At 39.9% G+C, this 24,687-nt stretch overlaps 1 protein-coding gene across 4 annotated transcripts in view; it reads left to right on the top strand.

The window, feature by feature from the left end:
• Window positions 1-236: 236 nt before the first annotated feature.
• The window catches only part of cadm2a (cell adhesion molecule 2a), a 375,584-nt gene continuing 351,133 nt past the window's right edge, over window positions 237-24,687 (top strand). For 2 of the 4 annotated variants that reach the window (XM_057321795.1, XM_057321794.1), the window contains exon 1: window positions 237-721. In XM_057321795.1, coding sequence (XP_057177778.1) covers window positions 661-721 — 61 coding nt within the window. In that variant the 5' untranslated portion in view covers window positions 237-660. The remainder of the gene's footprint in view (window positions 722-24,687) is intronic. The other 2 variants (XM_057321796.1, XM_057321797.1) reach the window with 2 other exon arrangements.

The raw sequence follows: 24,687 nt of genomic DNA, 5'->3' as shown, positions 1-24,687 counted from the left end.
ATTATCCACCTTGTGGTTTCAACCAGTATTAATAGCCAAGTCAATTTGATCCCGGTGAGAGGGTGAGCTGCCAACAGATCCCACGGTTGCTGCCCATTCAGAACTACTCTGTTTTTAAGACGCGCCCCATCTGCGTAATAGGGTCTGAATTAAACGCGTCCTCGTCCTAGTGCCCAAATCACCACTAGTCCATACATGTCAACATTTCGCATTGCGCGGTGTATTGCGGGGTAATGTCATTGCACCTACTCGCATTATATATCCCGAATCCTTGAATCACACTGACTGTGGAGTCGTGAACCAGTTTGTGCATAGAATAAGACTAGCCGTGCGCTATTGGTTCCCCATCCTCATCTGTCAATCTGCGGAGGCGGGACTCTGCCAGCTCGCGCTCCCGGGAGGCGATAGATGCGCGAGCTGTACTTTTCTACTGTGTTGGAGCGCTTCGCAGTTCGCACTTCTCGAGCTCAGTCCGAACGTCAAGTGAACGGCGTGCGGAAAACGCAGTGGGACTTCAAGCGAGAAGTTATCGAAGGAGCCTGTAGTATTGATCGCAGCAGCTTGCACCTGGATAAGCCCCATCATCAGCACACGGAGAGGCAAAGGAAAGAAGAAAGTGTGTTGACTGGAAGCACGCAGCTGTTATAGAAGGAAGGCAATATGATGGTGAAGCAGCATATGCTGTTTACCCTGTACAGCATCTGCGGGATCGTCCTTAAAGGTAAGAGCGCTTCAAACTTTAGGCAGCCTATTCAGTGGTTTCGCAATAGTGCAAAGCGTGAGCCCTTTGCGGATCGGAGCGTTTATGTGAACGATGTTGAAGCTGTCTTATCGTTACGCACCATATAAGAAAACCATTAATGTTGTGGAATGATGATGATTTACATTTACATAATATCTAGTACAAGGGCTTAGAGGGAGTGTAGGGGGACTTTCTTGCTGTGGCAGTTTTCCCGTTAGTCAGCAGTGCACTAAAGGAATTGTATGGTGCACATTTGCCCAACACATAACCCACTGATATGGAATCTTATCACGGATAAGCCTGCACAGGCTGCTGAGCTAGAGCGCCGCTTTTATGGATTACCAGTCAAAATGTGTTATAGTTAAACTCAGTAGACTACTAGAGGCAATACGATATAATTGATACAGCCGATTGGGGTTTTTTCTTAAACGCAAACTTTGGCAACATGCACGTCTTTTAAAGCTCCCAACCCATACATTACCCATATGCATACATCTGTATTAAATGATTTGATTTAGAAGTACATGTATTGTTCAGAATTTTAGTGGGCTGTCTTGTGTTTATCATTTGAACTATATATCAGAGTTTTAATACATTTTGAGGTTTGTTGTTTTCGGTATGTGACGTTTTTAGTTATATTCTAGGCTTCCTAAAATAGCGTTCCTACTACGTGGTGGTGGTTTATTGCCCCGCATCTTTTGCTTTGACGAAAACAGACTTTAGCTTTTTCAAAGCACAAAACTAATCGTTCTAAATATTTAAAATGTCCCACATTAGACTGGATTTTTTTTATTAAAGAGTTTCTCATTCTCAGTCGATATATTTTGGTATTTGCGGCAATCCGCATCTTGGGGTCGTAGTAGCATCAGCTTTTTACCCCATCAGCGAAAACACTTGCTAAGCGAGTACACCTGTCAGTTTGCTGTTGCCAATGCAATGCGCCGTATTAGTCACCGAGAATAAAAACATCCAAACAGTTCAGTTCAAATTACGGCAGGTCAGAAGTGTGCAAACATAACCACCAGCGTTTCGGAGTTATTAATTTTTTGTACAGTTTCGGCTAGTGTTCATCATTCACGCGCGACACTGTAAACAGGATCAGCAGGGCAAGGTCACGCGCAGCTTTCGCGCGGGGCGACTGTAGTGTGACAGGAATACTTGATGAATGCGTCAAGTGAACGTGCCTTATTGCTTTTTGGCGCACTGGGCAGGTGTTTGTTGTAGGCGAAGATGTAAGTATTAGCGTTCGTCTCGGTAGGAAGTGCGAGGCGTGTGACCATTAAAATGCTAGTATTTGTCTTTTAGAGTAGGTTAAACCACGAGCTCGTGTGAGGCAGCCACCGCCCGATTTCATTCTGGGACTATGAAGATAAACAAATCCGGTAATGTGAAGAGACTCGCTTAACCTATCACAAACGTGTGTGTTTACCTCACAAATCCTTAATTGTGAGTCCAAATATACTTAAGCGACATCAAACCGGTTTGGATATCTATGAAACATGACTCCTCCGGCCATAAATGTTTACATCTCAAACAGTCCAGCAGACGTGCAGATTATGAGCGCGCGCGGTGAATGCAAGAGAGACGGAATATTTGCACACGCCTTTTTTGCATGTGTGCGTGTCAGCCGGTGTTCTTTTGACGAAATGCTCTGTGCTGTGTGATGGTAGTCAGAGAGGTGGGCCATTCATAATCAGAGATAATTAAGCGCATTCCTCAAGGCTTCACTTCTAATGAGTCGGCAGCGAGCAAGACCGAAGCAATGTATTGATTTCTCCCAGCCTTCCCTCTCTCTCCGCCAGTAAATCACTCTGGCCGTGTCTCTCAGCGCCCAGTCGACAGCATTCGGTTCTTTAACACACCTCAGACACCCTCAGTGTCTGGCTGCACTTGCTTGATATGTGTGAGCGTGTTAATAGGCTTAACAGAGTGTGGTTTCCCCACAGGCTTGTTGCTGTTATATGACGGAGGTCAGACGGCTCTGGTGGCCTTGTTTGTTCTACAATAATCAATACTTCTATAATTGACAGCATTAATGAAGTATTGGAATTGTGTCCTCAAACCATTTTGGCTTGATTTGTTAGGTTTAAAATGTTTATTTTTGTTAAATATTAATCACATTTCCAAAAGTTCATTTTAAACCTCATTTGTCTCGTTTTTATTGAATTATACATGTTATCATATTCTCAAATGAATTGATAGGCAACATGGAATCTTACCCAAGGGCCTGATGTATATAAGTAGCCTACAAATATTAAACCGCATTAAAAAGTATAAATATTTAAAAATGGTAAATATAAACAAAATAGATTGACATTCCCTCATATTAGAATATTTATTTATATAAACTGCGCAAATACATCTCTGTTGTCTGTATTCCATTCGAATACAGTTCCGTTTTGTCCCAACCTGGACTGAACTTCACACTGCCCTAGTGTCCATTTGCATCCAGCAAAGAGTCCCAGCTGCCTTTTCTACGCTGGTCATCGATTACTCGTAAAGCCATGCCAGCCTTCCTTGGTGAAGTTAAATGTCTGAAACACAAGTGTGACACATCCGTCCGGAGGGAACGCCGCATGCTGCCAGCATCTGGGGGAGCATGGCAGTTATGCAAAATGTGTGGCAGCTCCTCCCTGAGTGTGGAGTACTAGTCTGTGAAGGGCTGTTGTGTGGAGGTCTGCTGTGAGTAATAGCAAAGCTTGGCTCCGTTCTCAGAGACACCAGTAAGGAGTGGGAGGACTATCGTAGTCCTGCTTCATTTCTGTTTGAGGGGACATTGCCTCTTCTTGTGTACACAGAATCTTCCTTTCTCTCTCTCTGTTGGCTCCGTGTACCGTTTCAACAATCCGTCGCTCTGAAACCCTGCCCGAATCATCTCCTCGGCTTCTCATGCAAAGCATACCCAAATTCAGCAGTCGGCTTATAAAACAGAAAATAACGACAAAATGTATTACGATCAAAAATGCTCCTTTCATCAACATACCACAGAATTGGAAATGTTTGAGTGGGCATTGAGAAGTGTCTGGCCCCCTGCCTCCCAGTCATCTTATCCCAGTAGCACGACTCCAAGCTGGGAAGTGTCCTTCCTGAAACCAGACCAAGTAGCGTGGGAAAGCGCTCCTTAAGGAGTGGGAGAGCGTGCGTATGTGCTTGGATGTGCTTGTGTCGAGGGAGGGTGGGGAGCGTTTAATGTCCTTTTCTTCATTCTCGCTCTGTTGTGTTTGTCAGTCCTGGAGCGTGAAAAGCATTTTTGCAGGTGAACGGCAGCACAGGCAAATGTGCTCAGACAGGTGAGAAATAGAGTCGGGCGTAAGCTGGCATTTCTGCTGACTAGAATAAGCATTTGTTTGGCACTAATATAGCAGGGGAACAACACAGATTGCACTAGCCGCTCTTTTTGGGTTGCGCCGGGCTCGTCCTATGGCCCATGCTGTCATGTGCGTGTGACATTATTTCTGGTCTCTTTCTCTCATTTCTTTTGAGTGCAAGTGCGTCGTTTTTCTCACTGTACAGTATGTGCGTATGTGGGTGTTTGTTTGGCTGGCTGATTGAGCTAGGATGGAGAACAGGATTAGAGGTGAATATCCTCCTTTTTGTATTTGTCCTCTTGTGGGGTTGCTGAAAGGCTCCTAAACAAAGCGCCTCAGATATTTGCCTTTATCTCACCTTATTTCACATTCCCTCTCAATCTGTCTCAACCCCTCTTCTGTCTGCGTATAAGTATCAGGGCCTTCGAGCATTTCCCCCTGACTCAGATGAGTGTGCGATAGAGCCGGGCTGCTGAAGCTCCGCTGTAATCGTGAGGGATTTCCCGTGATCAAAGGCCCTCTTTTGTTCTTCCAGGTATTTGAAAAAGTTAAAACAAAAAGTGGGTGGAACTGTCAACTGTTCAGCGGTACAGCTAGTGCCTGGCATAACGCTACCTCTTTTCCCAAAAGGCTCTGGAAAGAAATGGCCCTTTTGCAGTGATTTTTGGATCAGCGTTCAAAACACAGTCTCTTGAATCGTTGAATGAAATGTGCACAACCAGTCTTGGGCATGATGTCTTGATATAAACCCTTCCTAGCTGCATGGTCTGTTTTATTTATGTCTTTCTCAATCCCGAGGAACCAGATCTGCACATTTTTGCACATCTTTTTGTCTGACACTAGTTTTGTTCATTTACATTCATGCATTTGGCAGATGCTTTTATTCAAAGCAACTTCGATTGCAGTGCTCCCTGGGAATCAAACCTATGATGTTTGCATTGCTAGTGTAGTTACCAACATTGTTCAAAATATTTTCTTTTGTGTTCTGCAGAAGGAGGAGTCATACAGGTTTGAAATGACATGAGGGTGAGTAAATGATGACAGAATTTTCATTTTTAGGTTAACTATCTCTTTAAATAAAATGGAGACAGGTACCCCCTGATGTAGATGATATAACGGTTAAAATGTATAAGCCCACTTAGCTGACCTTTGTCTTAATGATTTCTCATAGATGACGTTTATTGGTAAATGACTGACAGGCTTTATAATGGCTTTTTCTGAGGGTTCTTCTATCCGATTAGCCTTTGTGTTGGCTAATTTAAACGATTTTCTTAAACTCACAGTATGTCTGGTAATCTCATTGGATCTTACGCAAAGAGAGACACAGGAGGATATTCTTTGTGAAATTAGCAGAAGATTAAGAGATAACATAGGTACAGTATAAAACAAGAACAGATAGACATCAGACAAACATGATGCTGAATCATTTGTACCAGTAAAATTGATATGAAGACTTGGTTTATGAAAAGATACTACAAATGAGATGCACATAAACTACAAGCAAACAAACAAAAGCGACTAGAAGCGAAAACAAAGAGCATTGGACCTGAAAGAGAACAGGAATCTGATTCATAAGTCACTATTCCCTGCTGTCACTGTGTCTTCTCTTTTTTATTTTTAAATGGATTTGATAGGAAATTAGCTACCCCCTCTTGCAAATAATCTCAGATTTTGCCAGTCTACCGTGTCCTTTCACAAAGGACGACATCTGCTCTGGGCTTGCTCAGTGATTGGGTTATCAATCACTTTCATTGACAAAAGTAGATAAAAGAATTAGTTCTGTAAAATTGAATATCTGCGCACTGTGAGCTATAGGCGCATAAGGGTCAGTAAAACCAAACACTCACAAATAACCTTCAGCAACCCGTAAGCGATTACTTACAGATATTTGTTTCCTCTTACCATCGCCTGTTACTTTACGTCTTTCTGAGACCGATAGTTGATGGCTTTGACTGTTGCATTTGTAGGTTTTCACAATTACAAGGCTTTAAAGGTCTGAGGATGCTTGGTAACAAACACTGGATTAGTGAGAGAGGAAATGCATTTCAAAGCAGGATTGTAGAGATCAGTAATTGACAGAATGTTTCAAACAAATGTGTATTCAACCAAATCCTCACACACTGGTTTGCTGGTGAATTTCTGGATAATGCCTGCAGTAGGCCGTCACAGAGCCTCTGCGGATGTTTCTTACATCAACCTTTCATCTTCTCGATTCCGTTCCTGGCATCACTATATTTGGGAGCTGTTTGGTTAAAATCATGTGAAGTGTCCGGATATTCTTTCATCTCCAGCGGTCAGTATGCACGTTCTAATCTCTATAGTATATTGTATATCTTCTCCTCTTTCTCTCTCAATCCGCTCCCCACCTCCCTCCGCTCCCATGTTGTCTGCTGTTGGGGATATGCGGGACCATCTGTCTTTGGCGAGATAGAATTTAACACCTGCAAATACAGTAAACAATCAATTAATCAGTAGCTCAGGACAATATGCACCTGCCAGAGCGTGTGCGCACACACTCGAACACGCACGGCCCTCCTCTTTTTCACAGTCGGTAACAGACCATCAGCCCTTCAGCAGCCAAATGGATCTCAGCGCTCCCCCATATTTACATATGACTACGTTTGTTGATTTGCAGCAGGGACTGTAAACACGTCTGTCTTCCAGATTGTCACTATTGCGTTTAATTGACCATAAATTGGGCGTAACGCAGTTGCTGTAACTAGTTGTGTTCTGTCAGACTCTGTGAGTTGAATACATCAGTCTAATTGACCTGTACAACAAACAGATTGTTAGTGCAGCCATTTTATAGTGTATTTTTATAGTTTTATAGAGTATTCCAGGAAATAAAAAAAATAAAGGATGCATTTAACAACTTGTTAAAATTGCAACTAGATTTTAAGGTTAAAGGAGTAGTTCACCTTCAAAATGAAAATCTGTCATCATTTACTCACCCGCTTGTCATTTCAAAACTGTATGACTTACTTTCTTTCGCAGAACACAAAAAAAGATGTTTTAAAGAATGTTGTTAACAGTTAACTGTGCTGTTCTGTTACCAACATTTTCCAAAATATCTTCTTTTTAATCTGCTTTAACTGCCACAATGCTCTTTCACACAATGCTTTTGGGTCTTTGTTTTTCATTGTGTGGTTGATGCTTAGAAGTTCAATTCTTGGGTTTAAAGGTTTTGAAATAATCACATTTCTTCAGCAAATACAGCCATGCAGCATCCGTTGATACAGAATGGTGCTATTTTCATATCAGCTGGCCCTGTCTGCCTGCTCGGAGAAGGTCAGCGATTCTCTGTAGTGCATCAGACATGCAGCTTTTGTGTCTTGGCATGTGTAGGAGGAAGGCTACTATGTTTCACTTCTACAGAGTTACTGATACGACTCAGATAACAGAGAAACAGGAAGTGGAACGTTCTGGCTTTCTGCACTTCAACTTGCTGTATGTCTGTGCTCTTTCAGATTTCTTTCAGCGCAGTTTGGCGTGGGCCATGGGTCTCTGTGACTGTTCCTCTGCTTTTTCAAGAGTGATTTGAAAATGTAAGTCATTGCTAAATAGTGTGGTTTCAAAATGGCCAATAAATACATTTTTAAATAACTAATCACTTACATTTACTCACCTGCATTCCCATGATGTCATAGGACCATGAACATCTGCAGGTTCCCCCGAGGAGATGCATTTATCACGTCTTTGAACAGCTCTTTGGTTCTGTCACAGTCTAGTTTTGATTCTCTCTCTGTTATTCCTGTCAGATTTTGATTTGAGGTTGAAGGTGAGGTGCTTGCTTAACCACATTAAACAAAGAAGGTTTTGAGAAGGTCAGCTTCCAGCTTCATTTTTAACTTTCACTGTACTAAATCTAAATCAGTCACTCAAAATAATTTTTTTAATTGGCTGTCAGAACTGTTCGTGTAGTGTTCCCTGAAGCTCAATTGGTAGAGCATTGGATCAAAACACACGGACAGATCAAAATGTATACTTTGTAAGTCGTTTTGGATAAAAGCATCTGCCAAATGCATACATGTTAATATAACAGCCTGCAAACTGACAGCAAATGCCTTAACACCACAAATTCTCATCCACAAACAGTTTGATTTATCACGTTTGCAATAATTTAATTGCACAGCAAGGAAACATGAAGAATAATGTTCATAGAAATAAAACAGACTATTAGAATCTAAGATTGAGATTGTCTTTCCTCAGTGTTGTTTTTTTGTTTCTACAACCAGAGTGTTGTGTGTTACGGTGTCATCATCAGATGGTTTCATTGGTTTTAAAGACATTCTCTCGGTTATGCTTGGCAGGGTAAATAGAACACTCGTAGAACAGTTCTGGGCAGGCACATTGTTATGTTTGCAGATCAGGACCCGCTTACAAATTACTATTTGACGTTGTTTGGGTTCGGTTGCATAAGGGGGCTTGTCTGAACTGGAGCTGTGGTTACACACCCAATTGCAAGTATGTGTAGAAAATGTGACTTTAGGTTAACCTAACCGTAACTATAAACTCCGTGCAGGAGAGATAGTCCCACTTAAAGCCTTTGTCATGTGCGACTAAAAATAGAGCCATTTGGCCAGACGTTTTACGCACAAAAACCAGACTGCACTCTACTGTCCCCGTCTGCACACACAAGTACACTATATGCTCAACTAATCCAGGGGTCTACAGTGACCTTTGACCATCTGTTAGTCTGCTCTCGTACCCCCGGTTCAAGGATTGAGTGCGTAACGTATGTGCACATATTTTGGGGTCTTTCCACCCCCCCAGCAAAAAAAGTGGCAGAATCGTAATGATTTAGCACGAGCAACCTAGAAAACCTCAGATATTTTAAAGAGGATAATTTCCTCGCACAGAATAAAGGTCTTGTGAGGGTAAGTTTAAGGGAGGATTTGTCCCTCTGTGGGATGCTGGGGCATCTCTGTAATTGCCTGTTTTTAGAGGGCACAAGAGTTCTTAGCTTATCCACCATTCTTTAATACCTCCTCCCTCTAATGAGTGAAGATAAGACAAGCTGATGGATCCTGGGAGGATTGGAGATGGCTGATCTAAGATGGCAGCTCGCTTCATTACTGCTCCACAGCCCGGGCCGGCTCTCCCGCACAGACTCGCTGTAACGCCGCCACTTTTGCAGATGCTTTGAACGCAAATGCCAGACAAGTCAGCAATCAAGAGTTTTAGTTCGCTTTTAGCCGTCTCGGAGATATGAGAGGCCCGTCGGACCGAGAATGGGGTGTAGGGCTGCGCTTTATGTTAATCCCCAACATAATGAATGCATTTAAAGCAGAGCATTGGGATTTATGCCTGATAGATGTCGGAAATCGCACATTTGCATGTTAGGATGGTATTTAGTCTGGCTGGTGGGGTTTTTGGATTAAAAGTCTGGGTTTGGTAAACCAAGAGATTAGGTTTTTAAACTCTAGATCCATAAGGCGTCACTAATTTGTTTTAATAAAGCAGCTTTGTTTATATACTGTATACTGTATATATATATATATATATTTTAAGTTCTGTCGTCATGTAACCTCAAGCATTATGTAATGTTGTTTGAAATCTGCATGACATTTTCTTTCTTTCTTTTACTTTGTTTATGATTTTACGCAGTAGTCTTGGCATACAGTCCCGTAATTTAAATTATTGCTGCATTTTGAAAATTTTCCCACTCCTTATACTAACAGAAAGTACCATTGCATAAGCGCATGCAAAAATTAGACAGTGGTTTGCATTTTTAAAATGAAATTAGACTGTAGAGGATGAGCGAGAGAGAGAGATAACTGCAGGCTTTTGTACCAAGCTGATAATGTTGGTTTCAATTCTCACGCATTGTCTTCCTCCCCGCTCCACACGGATCAGAGAGACAGGCCCGGCTCCGTGGCGGTTTAAAACAAATGAAACTCGTCTCCCTCTCCTGTCCTTTTATCTAATGCAGAACGCTCATCTGCATCGCAGCCGCACTTTACCAGTGCTCGCCCCTCTGTCCGCGCAGCAGGAAGAAAAAAGGTGTGGAGAGATGGAACACTTGTTTTGTTTGTTTCCGTCTCATCACAGCAGTGGGGTGAGTCTTCAGCGATGGCCCCGGGGATCACTCTGATGTGGAGCCTCCCCACAAATGAAAGTTGTCGTCTTCGTGTGGGCAGCGATGTGAGTTTTCAGACCCCAGGCCTCTTTGTGATGAATTCGGAGGGGGCGGCGTGTGGCTGTGGTATCTGTGTGATTTGTGTTCGCGAGTATTAAAGCGTAAATTAGAGACATCTCATTCGACGGCCCGCTGGCATTATATGAATCTGTGGCATGACTGTGTGCTTAAAATAATTGTGATATTTTTCTGAATTATAAGAAATCTTGATCTAATTATTGAATCATTGCTGGTGTGTTTTGGCAATTTAGGATTCGAAAGTATGTTTTTAAATCAATGCTGTCATGTGATTCATAATATATTCAGTAGGTTCATCAAGCACGGTTGATTGCAAGAGCGGCACAGCTTTGAATAATGCAAGACAGAAGCAGACTTTTTATTTTATAAGTGAAGGTTTGGAGCTCTTTTCCAAAGCTTTTGTTGCAGATGATATGACAGGTATATTTCCTGCTCCCATAGCTTCAAATATCCAACCTTTTAATTAAAACCACATCAAGCGCTAGATGTTTATAATCCAGAAATATGAAAGAAAGTGATCGCTGAATTAATAAAAAAAGAAAATGATGTTAGCTGAGGCCTCCTAAGAACCAGAGCAAATTCTCGCTCAGCGTTTATTAACAGGTACCTCAATTAATCCAGGTCAGATTTACGAGTCTTCAGGCCCTCCTCTGTAATCCAACGCGGACATATAAAAAACAGATCCTCCTTGTAAATTGCAGATTTTTTTGTAACTCGCCATAGCTTTAGATGCTGAGATCAGTGACTAAGCTTCTGAGATGCTGAGAGCGAGAGAGAAACGTACACGGGGATGAGCAGAGATGGAGAGAAAGAAATGGTTTGCTGTTCTGTGGTTATTTAGCCAGACAGATTAAAAGGGTCAAATTATGTCTGGATCTGTATGCACCTCTGCGGAGAGACCAGCTTCCTTTCCATTAGTGGCTCGATAAGAAATCACATGTCCTCATATCACAGCAACCTCATTACCAAGGTCCAGCATTTTGCATGGCAATACTGGGATGCTGAGCACAACCCTGATCTTTCAGAGATGAATAGAATTGAGAGGGACCGGAGCGTACACTCAAAAAATGAACTGTCGCTGCTGTTAGTTTTACTTAACCCATCCTTGTTCACATTACATAAAGAATGCGAGTAACTGAATTAACGTAAGTTAACTAGTTATTTATACTAAACATTTAGAGCTGTCAGCCTTACTTAACAAGTGTTTGACTGGTCAACTTAACATTGTTGAGTAGAACGCAAAACCCTATTATATTGGACCTATTGTTGAGTTTACTTAATATAAACAAGTTAATTCAACATGACTGGTTGAGAGGGATTTTCAGTTCCCAGCATGCTTTGCGTAAGATTGCATTTAGGCAGTAAATTTCGAAAGTTAGTGTTATTTTAAGTGTTTTTCAGTAAAGAAAAAAGACTTGTTTGTGCTTAATGTTCATTTATCTTTGAGGTTTAAAGGAGTTTGTTGTATTTTTTAGTTTTAGGGTTGCCATTGTTTTGAAGAGTGGTACATATGCTTAGGCTGTGAGAGGTTTATGCGCGCCTGTGATGTCTATTGCATCATTCAATGAGCTTTAACTGTGCTAATGCCAGTACTGAGATGCCTCTCATCTGATTTGCTCATTGTGTTTTGACTTGCATGCAGTAAGTCTGTATATAATTTATGTATGGCAACAAAAAGTACCATTGAGAAGGATAAATATTGAGTTTAATTAACTTAAAATTACTGGTACAATCGGAATGGTTTGGATTTACTCAAGAAAGTTTTGTCAACATTACTTAAATTGATTTTGTTCATACAACTAACGTGTTATTTGTTCAAATTACTTAATGTTGTTGCGTGGAATCACTTGACGCAGCTTTTTTAAGTAAATTCAACAAATCAATTTTTTTAGTGTATCTATCAGATTCTTTTCTTTTCTTTGCAAACATGCAACAACAGCAGGCTGTATGAAATTTAGTTAGAGACTCAGTTAGAGGGAAGGTGTCAAAGGGTAGTTCACCCAAAAATGAATTCTGTCATCATTTACTCACCCTCTTGTCATTTCAAACCTGTATGACTTTCATTCCTCTGCGGAACACAAAAGAAGATATTTTGAAGAATGTTGCTAACTGGCACCCATTCACTTACATTGGTTTTGTGTCCATACAATAGAAGTGAGTGGGTGCCAGTGCTGTTCTGTTACCGACTTTCTTCAAAATATCTTCTTTTGAGTTTTGCAGAAGAAATGACAAGATGGTGAGTAAATGATGACAGAACTTTCATTTTTGGATGAACCTTCCCTTTAAAGGGAGCCAAGAATTTCTATGCACTTACTGGTTGCTAAAAGTTAGGCTCAAATGAACGTAAATGTTTAATAAATGAACTCAAAGATACGAGTAGAGCTGTGAATGTGATTTATTTGTGAGTTATTCTGACAGTGTTGCATCACATCAGATGATGAAGAACCAATTCATGTAAACATTAGAGATAACCAAAGTAATATTTAATGCCCTGCTTTCTTACAATATAAGTGAACTGTGTTTAACCATTTTTAGTTTTTTAGATTTTGCAAATCGCATGCATGGATTGTGGCTCATCACTGGCATGGAAGGATGCATTTACACAACCTTCAAAAATCAGCCAGATGGATACATCTCGGTTGACGGGATGTTACACAAACACTCAATTCGGACCTGCCTTTAATGCCTTCCTGTCTCCGGATACCACATGACAAGGCTACATTTAGCAGACACACCCAGGAACAGAGGGTTAGACAGACGGAATCCATAAGATGCGTCCTATTAGTATAGTTCACTCAAAATAAAAAAAAACTGTAATCATTAATTCTTCCTTATGTTGTTTAACACCTGTATATGACTCTTTCTTCTGTGGAACACAAAATAAGATATTTTGAGAAATGTCTTGGTGGTTTTATGTCCATACAATGTAAATCAATGGGGTCCAGTGTTGTTTGCTGACCAACATTCTTCAAAATATCATCGTTTGTTTTCTGCAGAAAAAAGATATACAGTATCTGCTTGGAATGATATGAGAGTGAGTAAATAATGAAAGAATCTTTATTTTTGGGTGAACTATTCCTTGAAAAAATGCTACATTTTCCGAATTGGAAAAACATTTTTTATGTTTTTTTGTGGGTGATCCAAATGGATTTGTTGATATAACTGTTGATTTAGCTCTCAGCTGAGATGCCGTTTCAGAGGACACCACTGATGGGCAGTTATCAATCAGCGAGTCGTTAGTTAAATAATGAACAACTTCCTGTGCCGTCTCTAGAACATTCTAGGGCTTTGTCGCGACCCTAATGGATTTTACCAATGCTCGCAGGTCTACAAGCTTAAAACGTGCTGTTAGGGTCTTCTCCATTCTTCAAATAAACATGTGCTGCTTAGTTTAAGAGCATGGAAAGGGAAATGGGTTTTGCCTTGCCCATAAATCATTGGTTGCCTTTAATGTTTTATGTATTCCCATTAAGATAAATGTGTCTTATTCACCTCCGCAATCAATTTGAGAATTTCCCATAGATGCAAGGGTTTAAATTGCTCTCTGTTGAATAAAGAGCGCCTTTGCATCCTTAAATAATTGAAAATGTAAAATAAACCTGCAAGAGGGGAAAAGTTAGGAGGGTGCATACATCTTTGAATTTATTGAATTCCTATTTAGATGTCTTCATATTTCTCCCTCTCGTTCTAAATCTTTATCTCTGTTTCTCGGTTTGTTTTTGTCTCGGAGCTATCACGTAATTTCTGAAATGGCAGATCATCATGTTTTTAAGGAAGCAGCAGGAAAAAAAATGCTTTTTTATCTTTTTTTACTTCTAAATTTATATAACCAGCCACTTTTAGCATAATTTTGAGTAGTTTTATATGTTTTTAGTATGTTTTCTTGTGTCATAATTTGGTATACAAAGAAGAAGAGATGGCTTCATTAGAAAAGTCTGTTTGTTTCTTGGGCATCATTGTTTTTTAAGTATTATGCATTGGAAATAAAACTGATTAAGCTTCAAAAGGACAGATTCATAATTTTGTCTCTTTTGTCATTTTTTTCTTGTTTAAGATGTCATTTCATTTTCTCTGGGCTGACTCATTAAAGCTCTTCCTGTGCTTTTCAACACAGGCAATTAATTGTCATTGGACCCCAGTTTAGTTGTGTCGTCTGAAGAAGTTTCTTAGTAAATTGACTTAAAATGTAGTATTCATGCTCTGGATTGTCACTGCACAGACACGCGGAAGTCATTTAATAGTCAGATACAGATTTACATCTTCATTCAAGTTGTACATTTTTTCAGTGTATAAATTTGAAAGCACACTTCCAGAGCTTTGAAGTCTTGCATTGCTGGAGTCTTCTCAACCATTCATGAATTCCCTCCAGAAATCCCGATGAACGTGAGGTTGTTTCCAGGCCAACGGAGAGCGAGCGTGCTGGCCTGTATTGTGGTGCGTCCATGCGTGAGTAAGCAGAGGGTCTCACTGTGTCTCCATGAATTTGGTATGAGCTCCTCGAACCCTGATCCTATTTACGGCGGTCCGCTGTCATCTGCCCAGCTCTTTGGGTTTGCGGAAGCGGTCATCCGAACAGGCCTTAATTAATAACCATAACCTCATCGTAATGTGTTGAATTCTGGGGTTTATGACTGGTGACTGGCACTCATTGGGTGGGGTGTCTTAGTTGAGGGTCTTCTCATGGCACATGTTCAGTCAGCGTTTCCCAAAACCCTCTCTTTCAACAGCCTTCCACTTAAACAAAAAAGATGTAGGGAGAGCATTGAAAAAGGGCATCATGGAGATGATCTGAAATGTTGGGCATTGTTGTTGCTCACTCGTGCATATGGTTCATTGCACTGGGGCTTATATCACATGCAGCTTTTATCTGTATCAGTTATGACTTGATACAAGTACTTGAATTACACCCTTAGATTTGAGTATGCGTGCATGCACGTGTAAAGATTTACGATATGGGTAGTGATTCGCAGAACCAGAAATGAGCATTTGCATAGTGCATGTTGAGAAACGTTAAACTCTCACGTTTTTGTCTGTATTGCTGATGGGGAGATGCGTCTCGCAGATTTGTTGTGTAATAGATTACATTCCGCCATCAAATATTTTAAGCGTGTTTTGAATTTTCCACATCAAATCTTTTGTCACTTGAATTTTAAGTGGCCAGTGCAATCTTCGGAAGTTCAGAGCAGAGGTTCTTTAAAGCGGGAACCAAAGCTCATTTAAGCAGCTCATTAGATCTCTTTTTGCATGCTCATTAATAGCACCAGCTTCACCTCTGAGAGCCCAGCTGAATGTAAAGACAGGCCAAGGTCATCCACAGAGAAAGAAAATACAGATTGGATTTAAATACTGATATGGGATTCATTTTTACCCGTTGATATTAGAATTAAATTGCTGAAATATGAGAGAGCAAGATGTTGGATGGGATGGAACAGCTAAAACTGTTTTTGTCATCCTTTTCATAGCTTTTTTGTTTTGTTTTGTTTTGTTTTGTTTACTCAGTTTTTGTTGTTGTCATTTTTAGAAGATGCATTAAGCGAGTTCCCTCAGGTTCACATTGGTGTCCTAGCTGACTAAGGTCTTCTTTTTAATATTTTATTGCTATTTTCCTTTAAGGCACAAATGAAGAGATCTACTTGCTCAGCCTAGAAATTTGGCTTCCTTTCTGTGTTTACAGTGTGGCGTTTACCCCGTATCACCAAGGCAAAGGTTTTCTGTTCATTTAGTTTCACAGATCTGATTAGGTTTCTCATTGCTTCTGAAAGTTCCTTTTCACACATTTTCTTAGATTTTCACTTCCTCTGAATTTCTTATGTGTCACAGAATCTGAGAAAGTCGGATCCACTTACAGACGGCACAGAGATGATTTCTCTCAGTGAATCAGGTGGAATCGATGAGAGATGCGGGAATAAAGGGAGTGTCTGGTATGATGATGGGTAAATCCACATCCCTTCCTGCTGGTTCTGCAGTAAAGAGCAGATTCATGTTGATAACAAGAGTAATTGAATTATATAGCCTTTTCACATTTCTGCCAGCTGATCGGAAGAGCCTCCCATCCCTGATGTATGAGTCACACGCTCAAATGTTCCTGGAATATTTCTGAACCCTAGCGAACTGTGTACCGTCTTCATAGGTAACTGTCTTCTGTGACAGAATCCAAACTGATGTACAACCTCATTTGACTGAATTGGAACACTCTACTTTAACAGAAATTCTGTTATCATTTGATTTCATTTGCTATCAGAAGCAGGATACTACACACATACTTTTTGTTTGGATCTATACATTTTTGTGTTACAGGAGCTATGTCATCACTGTGAGAAGTGATAAACCTTGTATCTTCCTATTTAATGATTTTCATTTCTTTTCATAAATGATTACTATTGGTCACCCTTCGTATTTTCATGTGTGTTTTATAAATATTATGGAAAGTATTAAAAATAGCTTGTCAACTTTGACAACACAGTGTTTAATAAATAAAGAAAGGCATAGTTTTCAATTTAGAAATACTTGCTGTTAGCGACACTGGTGGCCATTACATGAACTGCAGCCAGCTGCTCGGCTTAAAGATACAGTTACTCACCCTCAATTTGTTCCAAACCTGTATAAATGTCATTGTTCTGATAAACACAGAGAAAGATATTAGGAAGAATAGGAAAATGCTTATAACCAAACAGTTCTTGTACACCATTGACTAGGAAAAATTGCTTTATAAATTTCTTTGTTCTGTGTTCTGGGGCACTTTTGACTACCATTGTAATTTTTACTACTGGTTAAAAGCATTCTTCCAAACATCTTTCTCTGTGTTCATCAGAACAAATACATGTATACTCAGTGTGGCTCAGTGGTTAGAACATGGCGCTAGCAACGCCAAGGTCATGGGTTCGATTCCAGGGTATTGCACATACTCAGATATTAAAGTATAGTATAATGTAGTGTAATGCAATACTCTCCAATCTACAAGAACTGTACTCATCCAGAGTGAGTAAAAGAACTCGCAAAATCACTCTAGACACCCTGCACACTTTCTTTTTGAACTGCTGCCGTCTGCACTGAGCACCAAAACAGTCAGACAGGAAAAGTTTCTTCCCTCAGGCCATCTACCTCATGAACAGTTAAATGTTCTACTGTGCAATAAAAACATGTGCAATGCACAACTATATACTCATATTTATTATACATATGTTGTTGATATAATATTCAGCTATCCACACTCCCCTGCATAACTTGTATATATAACACAGTATAATTTGTATATAGCACATCTGTACATACAATATACTGTCTATTGTCCTTTTGTCTAATGTGTATTGTCTCTCACATATTTTTTATTTTTTTCACGTTTTGTTACCTGTGCCTTGTCACTTTTTTAAGCTTCTGTCACTAAGACAAATTCCTTGTGTGTCCAAGCACACTTGGCAATAAAGCTCTTTCTGATTCTGATTCTCAATGTCAATAATACGTGCAACTTGCACTCATAAGTGTGAACCAGTGTGTAAAAACTAGGCTAAAAATCTAGTTATTAGTGACGAGCATCAGAGTTTGATTTTAACCATTTATTTCAATATGATTTACTGTAAGTCTTTGACATGGCCTTAGTCAGACAAAATCAAACTACATCAAAATCTAAATATTATACTTTCACAGGATATTCTTGAAATATTCTATTCTATGAAAAAATAATGGAACCCTGCCCAAAACACAGTAGATGCAGATGGGAATCAATAGAACACCCATTAATCCCCAAGACATTTTTTTAAATTGTAATAGAAAAATGTGTGGTTCAACTGGTATTTTAATGGAAACCACTAGAATATATGTAATGGTTTCTATATTTTAGCAGGGTGGGTTTATGTGGAAATAGTACATCACAAATAAATGATTTTAAAGCTGGGTTTTCACATGTATCACAAATGTGCATTGAAAATTGCCAGCTGATAAAATCTGTGATTTAGGGATTGTATACATCCATCCATCTAAGGCTAAATGTAACTCTTAACTGGCTGAGTTAGACAGTGATGAACAAAACCAGCAAGTCCCTCCAGCTGTCATTGGCTATTGAAGTCTTCCTTGCAATAAATCTTTCAGAATGCTCTTGATTACATATAGAGGCATAATCTATATATTTGTGAGTGTGGTGGTGCTCATGGGTTGTCGATCTGGGACCGTTGAGTATGAGGCTGGAGGGAAAAATCAGAGTATACACATCACAAAAAACTAGACTGTGAACTGTCCCTTTAAGTTTACAACCAACATTTTTCTTGCTTCGTATGCCATCTTTAATTTATTCTCTCATTGCTGTGCCTTCTGGGATTGCCACATCTACAAGAGAATGATACAATGCTATTTTTTTAGATTTTGGTCCAAAATCTAGGCAGCTCACTTCATACTCACATGATCTCCTTTATGTGTTCTCGTCAACTCTCTGTTTATTGGCAAATATCTGTATAATTGACACTCTCCTTGCATGCTTCTGTACATCTCTCCATCCATGCACTCCATCTACTTTTTCCTGCCTTTCCTTCCCTCTCTCTCTCTATTCCGGCTGGAACCCTATTAACCTAATAAGAGGGAAAAAAGAAGCAGATGATCTGGGTGTGACTGTGTCATCTCTTCCCCCGGGGCGAGGAGGTTAGCCCTAATCTGGACCAAATGAGCACCTTGCCTGGTCGCTGTGATCTTCATTGCCATCTCTGCAGCCGAGGCATGAAGTAGGTTAGATTTAATCACCTCCCCGCGCCCATCGCCCTCATGTGAGTCACGTCCGGCTAAATTAAACCAAGCACGCCACCGAGCTAGCCACGCTCTCCCTCGCTCGGCCCCTCCGATGCCCGACGCTCAGCCAACCTATACGTGATGGCACTGCCAGACAGCTCTCTGTTCACTCGCTCTTTAGTTCTCTCTCTCTTTTCTCTCTCTGTGGTCAGTAATACATTTCATAGAAACATTAATTGAAATTTTTTATGCTGTCCTTGTTACCCCAAAACACGCTGTTCCATATTCAAGGTGTTGTGATGATTTATGCACAAAGCCCCTTTAAGCATCGCATTCACACACACGCAGCGGCAACGTGGCTCATGCCAGGCTCGCTTGTAGCCCTGAGGGATGCCCAGCTTGATTGGCAGAAACATTGTCTGTTTCGTCCGACTGGCACGAATGGGCATGTGAGCACTTCAGCACGGTGGAGGTAGAGGCGGGTAAGGTTAAATAAAACGCCAGAGGGGACAGGAACAGCACCCAAATTCAGCAAGCTTGGGCCAGGGCGCCGCTCACTGATTCTATAGCCACACCTTCAACGCAATTGTAGAAACGAGAAAACAGAAAATAAAAAAAAAATAAAAGAAAAGCCTTGGGTTTCTGCCTAATTTGGAACTGTCGGTCTGTTCGCAGGGCTGTGCTCATATCTTTCCATCCCTGCATATTAATGAGAGCATGTTTTTTCTTTTAATATTACAATAGCTTTTGCACAGGGAGTCGGGGGCTTAGACAAACTCGTGCAACATTTGATCCACACACTCTCTGAAGCTCGATCGTGGCTGTTTGGTTTAAAGCTCACAGGCTTAATTGGGATGTGTGATTGGCTTAGAAATTACCCTCATTTTACAATTTAATATCTGGCTTTTTCCCTTTCATTCGTTCAAATGAAAAGAAAGTCTTTTTTGATGAATCTGAGCACACAAGAAGAGCTTTCGTAATCGCTCCTGTCTGATCATTTTTTGTTGTTCAATTTTTTAATTCTTTGTCTTTCATACTGTTAAAACCTCCTTTATTTTTGCGTTTGTCGACTCCAGCGCTTTCGAACGGCGTCTGTCAAGAGAGCGTCAGATTCTTTCGAAAACTTTAAATAAACAAAACCGGGTGATTGAAAAGGTCAGTTTTCTTTGTGGAAATTCACTGTGAAGCTGAGCCGGTCAGCGCTTAATATAGCTTTGGCTTTTTGCTCCTGCATTATGTCTAAGCCGAGCTTTCCTCGACTCATTCCTATTTTAAAAGAAAGTATTAGCTTTCCCTTGACTTATTTATTCAGGCGTTCATCTTTTATCCACGCTGTCAGAAGGGCATGCTTCTTTCATTGGCCTCAACCTTAGAAGAGCTGTCATAACATTTCTCTTCTCTTAATATGTGCCGTAATATGCAAAGCATACGTAGAACTCTTTTTGTAATGAACTACTATGTCTTTCTCCACCTGTCTCGCTTGTCCCTTTCTTGTCTCTCTCCCCGTCCATGGCTTTATCAGGGGGTAGATCGCTCTATAATCTCAAGGTGAAGAGCTAATACCATTTCCCCTGTGACCTTTAGCTTCCCCTCTCCATGCAGACCAGACTGTGACAGCACCTCGGTCCTTCTTCAATTAATTCCCCGCTCTTCAGAATCAATCCACTGACTCTATCAGCTCTGACTGAAAGCTCTGATAAAGACAGAATCCTTTTTACAATCTAGTGGTTTGACAGTTCGGGTTTTTCTGGATAGGCACTTCATGTCCATTTTCTCGCCACACTCTTAAAAACCAATACCTTCTTTTGGATACGAAATTACGCTCTAAAGTAGATTCCTTTTTTAAATTAGATGTTGTTTTTTGTGTGTTGCCAACTCCATCTCAAAAGGGCTTTTTTGTATTTTCTTAGTTGGCGCTACGGTCTGATTAATTTGTTTTATTGCCTTGTTTTCCTCCACATGTCTTTTATAGTCCTATTAGTTGCTATGGGTTTGTCTGGTTTAGAAAAATAAGGGCAAAGTTATTTCATTACAAGTTTATGGACTGTTTTAATTCATTGAGCGCAATATGTTGGGTTTGATAAGCCCTCTGTGAAAACCGACATTTAAAAACAAAGTCGCGAGGACGTTATAGAGCCCAGTATAATTACACCCATTCTGTGAGATTCACTAATAAAACTGAAGTGTGTCTGTTGCCTGTCTGGAGTGGATCGTATAAAACGTACCCAAGGTTGAAAACCACACAGACGAAAAAGCAATTAAACCAGGGAAAGACTAAAAGAACTGCGAAACGAAGAAGGAAAAAAAACATTTCATGTATTTCACAGCCTGTTTTCTGTTGCACAAATACAAACACATACACGCTTCCAACACACACGCATGCACACAACTCATTCATTACAGTCTCCCATCTGCCACGCTTGGCAGCAAAAACACTGCGATCGCACACGCTGGAGACCATTACGAAGTTCTCCGGAAGCTTCTCCGTAATATGTGTCGCCTATGAAGGCAGCGCAGAACAGCTTTGGTTTATATATGCATGGCTGAGCTTTAAGAGAGAGGGATGTGGACGCGTGTTGCTCGGGTTTATTCCTACCGCCATCTGTGATTGTACTGGAGTTTACTGACATGCACCAAGCACATGAACTCACAAGTGACCCGACAGAGTGGTTGACATGAAGGTAAAGGTGTGTGTTGTGACCAGTGTTGGGTAAGTTACTCTGAAAAAGTAATTAATTACTAGTTACTAATTACATATTCAATAGTGTAATCAGATTACTGTTCAAATTACTCTCTCCAAAAGTATTTAGTTACTTATTACTAATTACTTTCTATATCCTACATCAACCTTGATTAGTTAAGTGATTGAAGGATAGACATGAAACGGCTTATTTAATTCATTTAAATAAATAATATTAAACTACATAAAGTAGTATTATTAACTGACCGTATTACAAATGTGAGAATTATACATTAAAGCACAGATTTTAAAGTTAGACTTTGAATTTTGATGTCAATTCCACTATTGCACACATATATTACACAAAGTATTTAGTTTAATTACATCAGAAGTAACTGTAATTAAATTACAGAAAAAATAAGAGTAATCTCTTACTTTACTTTTTCAAGGGAAAAGTAATTAAATTACAGTAACTAATTACTTAGTAACTTAGTAGTTAACTTGGTTTGCATTGTGAAGTTACCTCTCATTTCCTCCATTACTGTAATTAGAATTTTGAACATATATTCATTTTGCAGACATTTCAATCCAAAGTGACTTACAGTTGAAGAAAACAAGCGATTCGTCTACATAAGTCAATTTACACGAGAAGTGCCAGTAACGCAAAGTTTGTTATAACATTAAAGATGGGGTAACACACATATTAATCTTGAGTACCTATACTGCTATATATACTATACTTAATAGTATATATTGCATATGTCGTATCTTTGAAGAGTATTTAGTTTGATCAAATTTATAAAAGAGAGATACAGCTGTATGATTATTTCCGGAAAAAGACGAGCTGCTGGATCCCTTCGTGTTTTTTACATTATGCACGTATGTGCCGATTGCCAACACCGCGTGCAGTTCATGTCTGGCATCTTTAAGCACTGGGACCGCGCCATCTATCTGTTTTAAACGATCTCCAAATCCAGCGTTATATCCACCATTTTTAAAACATCCATCACTGAAATGCTGTGAACAAACAAACACACCTCAACTTCTCTCACTATTGAAAGAGTAACGAGCTGCAGCTGCAGGCCCACAGCGCAGCCAATCTTGATAAGCGGGTCTTCCTATCGCTCGTTGGTTGGCGCATTGGCGGGCTATTTATTTCGCCTTGCCGTGGGCGTGCTTTTCCGGGAGAATTGCCCAATAAAAGGAATAGGATCCCTGTTACGAAACAGGGGATTTAGACTTATAAAAAACTTTCCGAAACAAGTTGTTGTGTTGGGAGAGTGTATCAAGCACAGAAATACCACGTCATATGTCCAACTTGTTTTTTGACAAGTTGACATTGTTAATAAAGTTCACCCAAAAATTGGAATTCTGTCATCATTTACTCAAGCTCTTTTAATTTCAAATCTATATGACTTTCTTTCTTCTGCAGAACACAAAAGAAGATATTTTGAAGATTATTGCTTCACTTGCATTGGTTTTGTGTCCAAACACCAACTTTCTTTAAAATATCTTCTTTTGTGTTCCTCAGAGGAAATAAAGTCATATATGTTTGAAATGAGAAGAGGGTGAGTAAATTATGGCATAATTTTCATTTTTGGGTGAACTATCCCTTTAAGATGGAAAAAGCAAGCGTATATAGAGAAGTAGAGAATGTATATAAATCATGCTGGTGATTCGTTTCTGAATTCAATACATTTATACATTCAAATTTATAAGTTCATTTATAGGGGGATGTTGTAATGAAAATATTAATTAAAATAATCAAAAACACACAGAGGCTTAATTTTCTTTATGCAACTGTTAGATTTCATATTTTTTCTTTTAATTTTGACATGAAATATGACATGTCTTCATGAAATTTACCCCTACAGTGGTGCTTTTCTCCTCCCCCGTATGTAAATTATTTTTCCGAAACCCATGAGGTAAATATGAGGTCGCTTAATTTCTCTTGCCAGAATTTTATTTTAAGTTGCAATCATTTCTAATCCTTGAAAAACGTAATGACGAGGAATATCCCAAGCTAACCTCAAATCTTAGTCAAAAATAACTTTTTCTGTGTCTGTCCCCAGTGGCTCTTAGATGGGTTTTGGGAAAATTCCTCTCGTTCTTCAGTCTGAATGTCTCTGGAAGCCTTTTTTTCTGCCCCAGTTGTTCAATTGCAATGTTGAAGCCTCCGGGAGAGAGAGAAGCTCTTGCATTTGTGTGTGTGCGCCTGACGTTTTGTTTATTCCTCAAGAGCTGGACTCTCTGCTCTGAGAGAGTCTGATTACTGTCTGTCTGTTTAGGTGTGTGAGCATTTTTCTTTTATGCATCATCACAGTGACGTGTGCTGACCTTCACAACCATCAGGGGCCTGTTTTTATTGTAACCTACCAGATAATTATTTCTCGGACCATGTCTATCATTCACTATACATGAAAGAAATTCAAACCTTTAAAGGGACAGTTCACCCAAAAATGAAAATTCTGTCATCATTTATTCAACCTTTTGTGATTACAAACCTGTATGACTTTCTTTCTTCTGGAGATGGGAAATGTGCATTCTGTGCATGTGTGTGTGGTAGATGGAGAGGACACTGGTGTGGTGAATGTCACAGCTACAGAGCAGCATATGGCAGAGCTATACCCAAAGAGAATGACTGGTATAAAAGCAACTGGTAACTGCCTTTGTCCAGACACACAATGGCTGCCATGTGAGAGTCATTATGGCTCGATAGAAGGGCCGTCTCTAGTGAGCGTCGGACTGTGTGTGCGTCTCCTTAAACCCCCTTTGTTCCCCCGTGGTTCAATCGCTCGAACTTTTAGATAAAAGGTCAGAAGATCCTCTCTGTGTCCGTCTTCATTGCAGGAGAGGACCTGGCTTGAAACATGCCAGTCATTTATATTCATTATTTCTGACTGTTGGTGAATGTCATCCGCCTTCCCTAAAATAAAAGCTGACATTTTGGCTTTTCGATTTGAAACATAATGTGCAGAGGTGTTGTGATGGCTTAAAGACGAAGGCGGAAAAAACGTATCTACTGTCTGTTGTGTTGTTAGTTTCCTGGAAACTATTATTTAATTTGACTTGTCTGCTGAGGAAATCA

Source organism: Triplophysa rosa, linkage group LG22 (assembly GCF_024868665.1).
Source record: "Triplophysa rosa linkage group LG22, Trosa_1v2, whole genome shotgun sequence".
In the NCBI taxonomy this organism is placed as follows: domain Eukaryota; kingdom Metazoa; phylum Chordata; class Actinopteri; order Cypriniformes; family Nemacheilidae; genus Triplophysa; species Triplophysa rosa.
The sequence above is the reverse complement of the archived record's forward strand: the minus strand, read 5'-3'. Positions and strand labels throughout refer to the sequence as shown.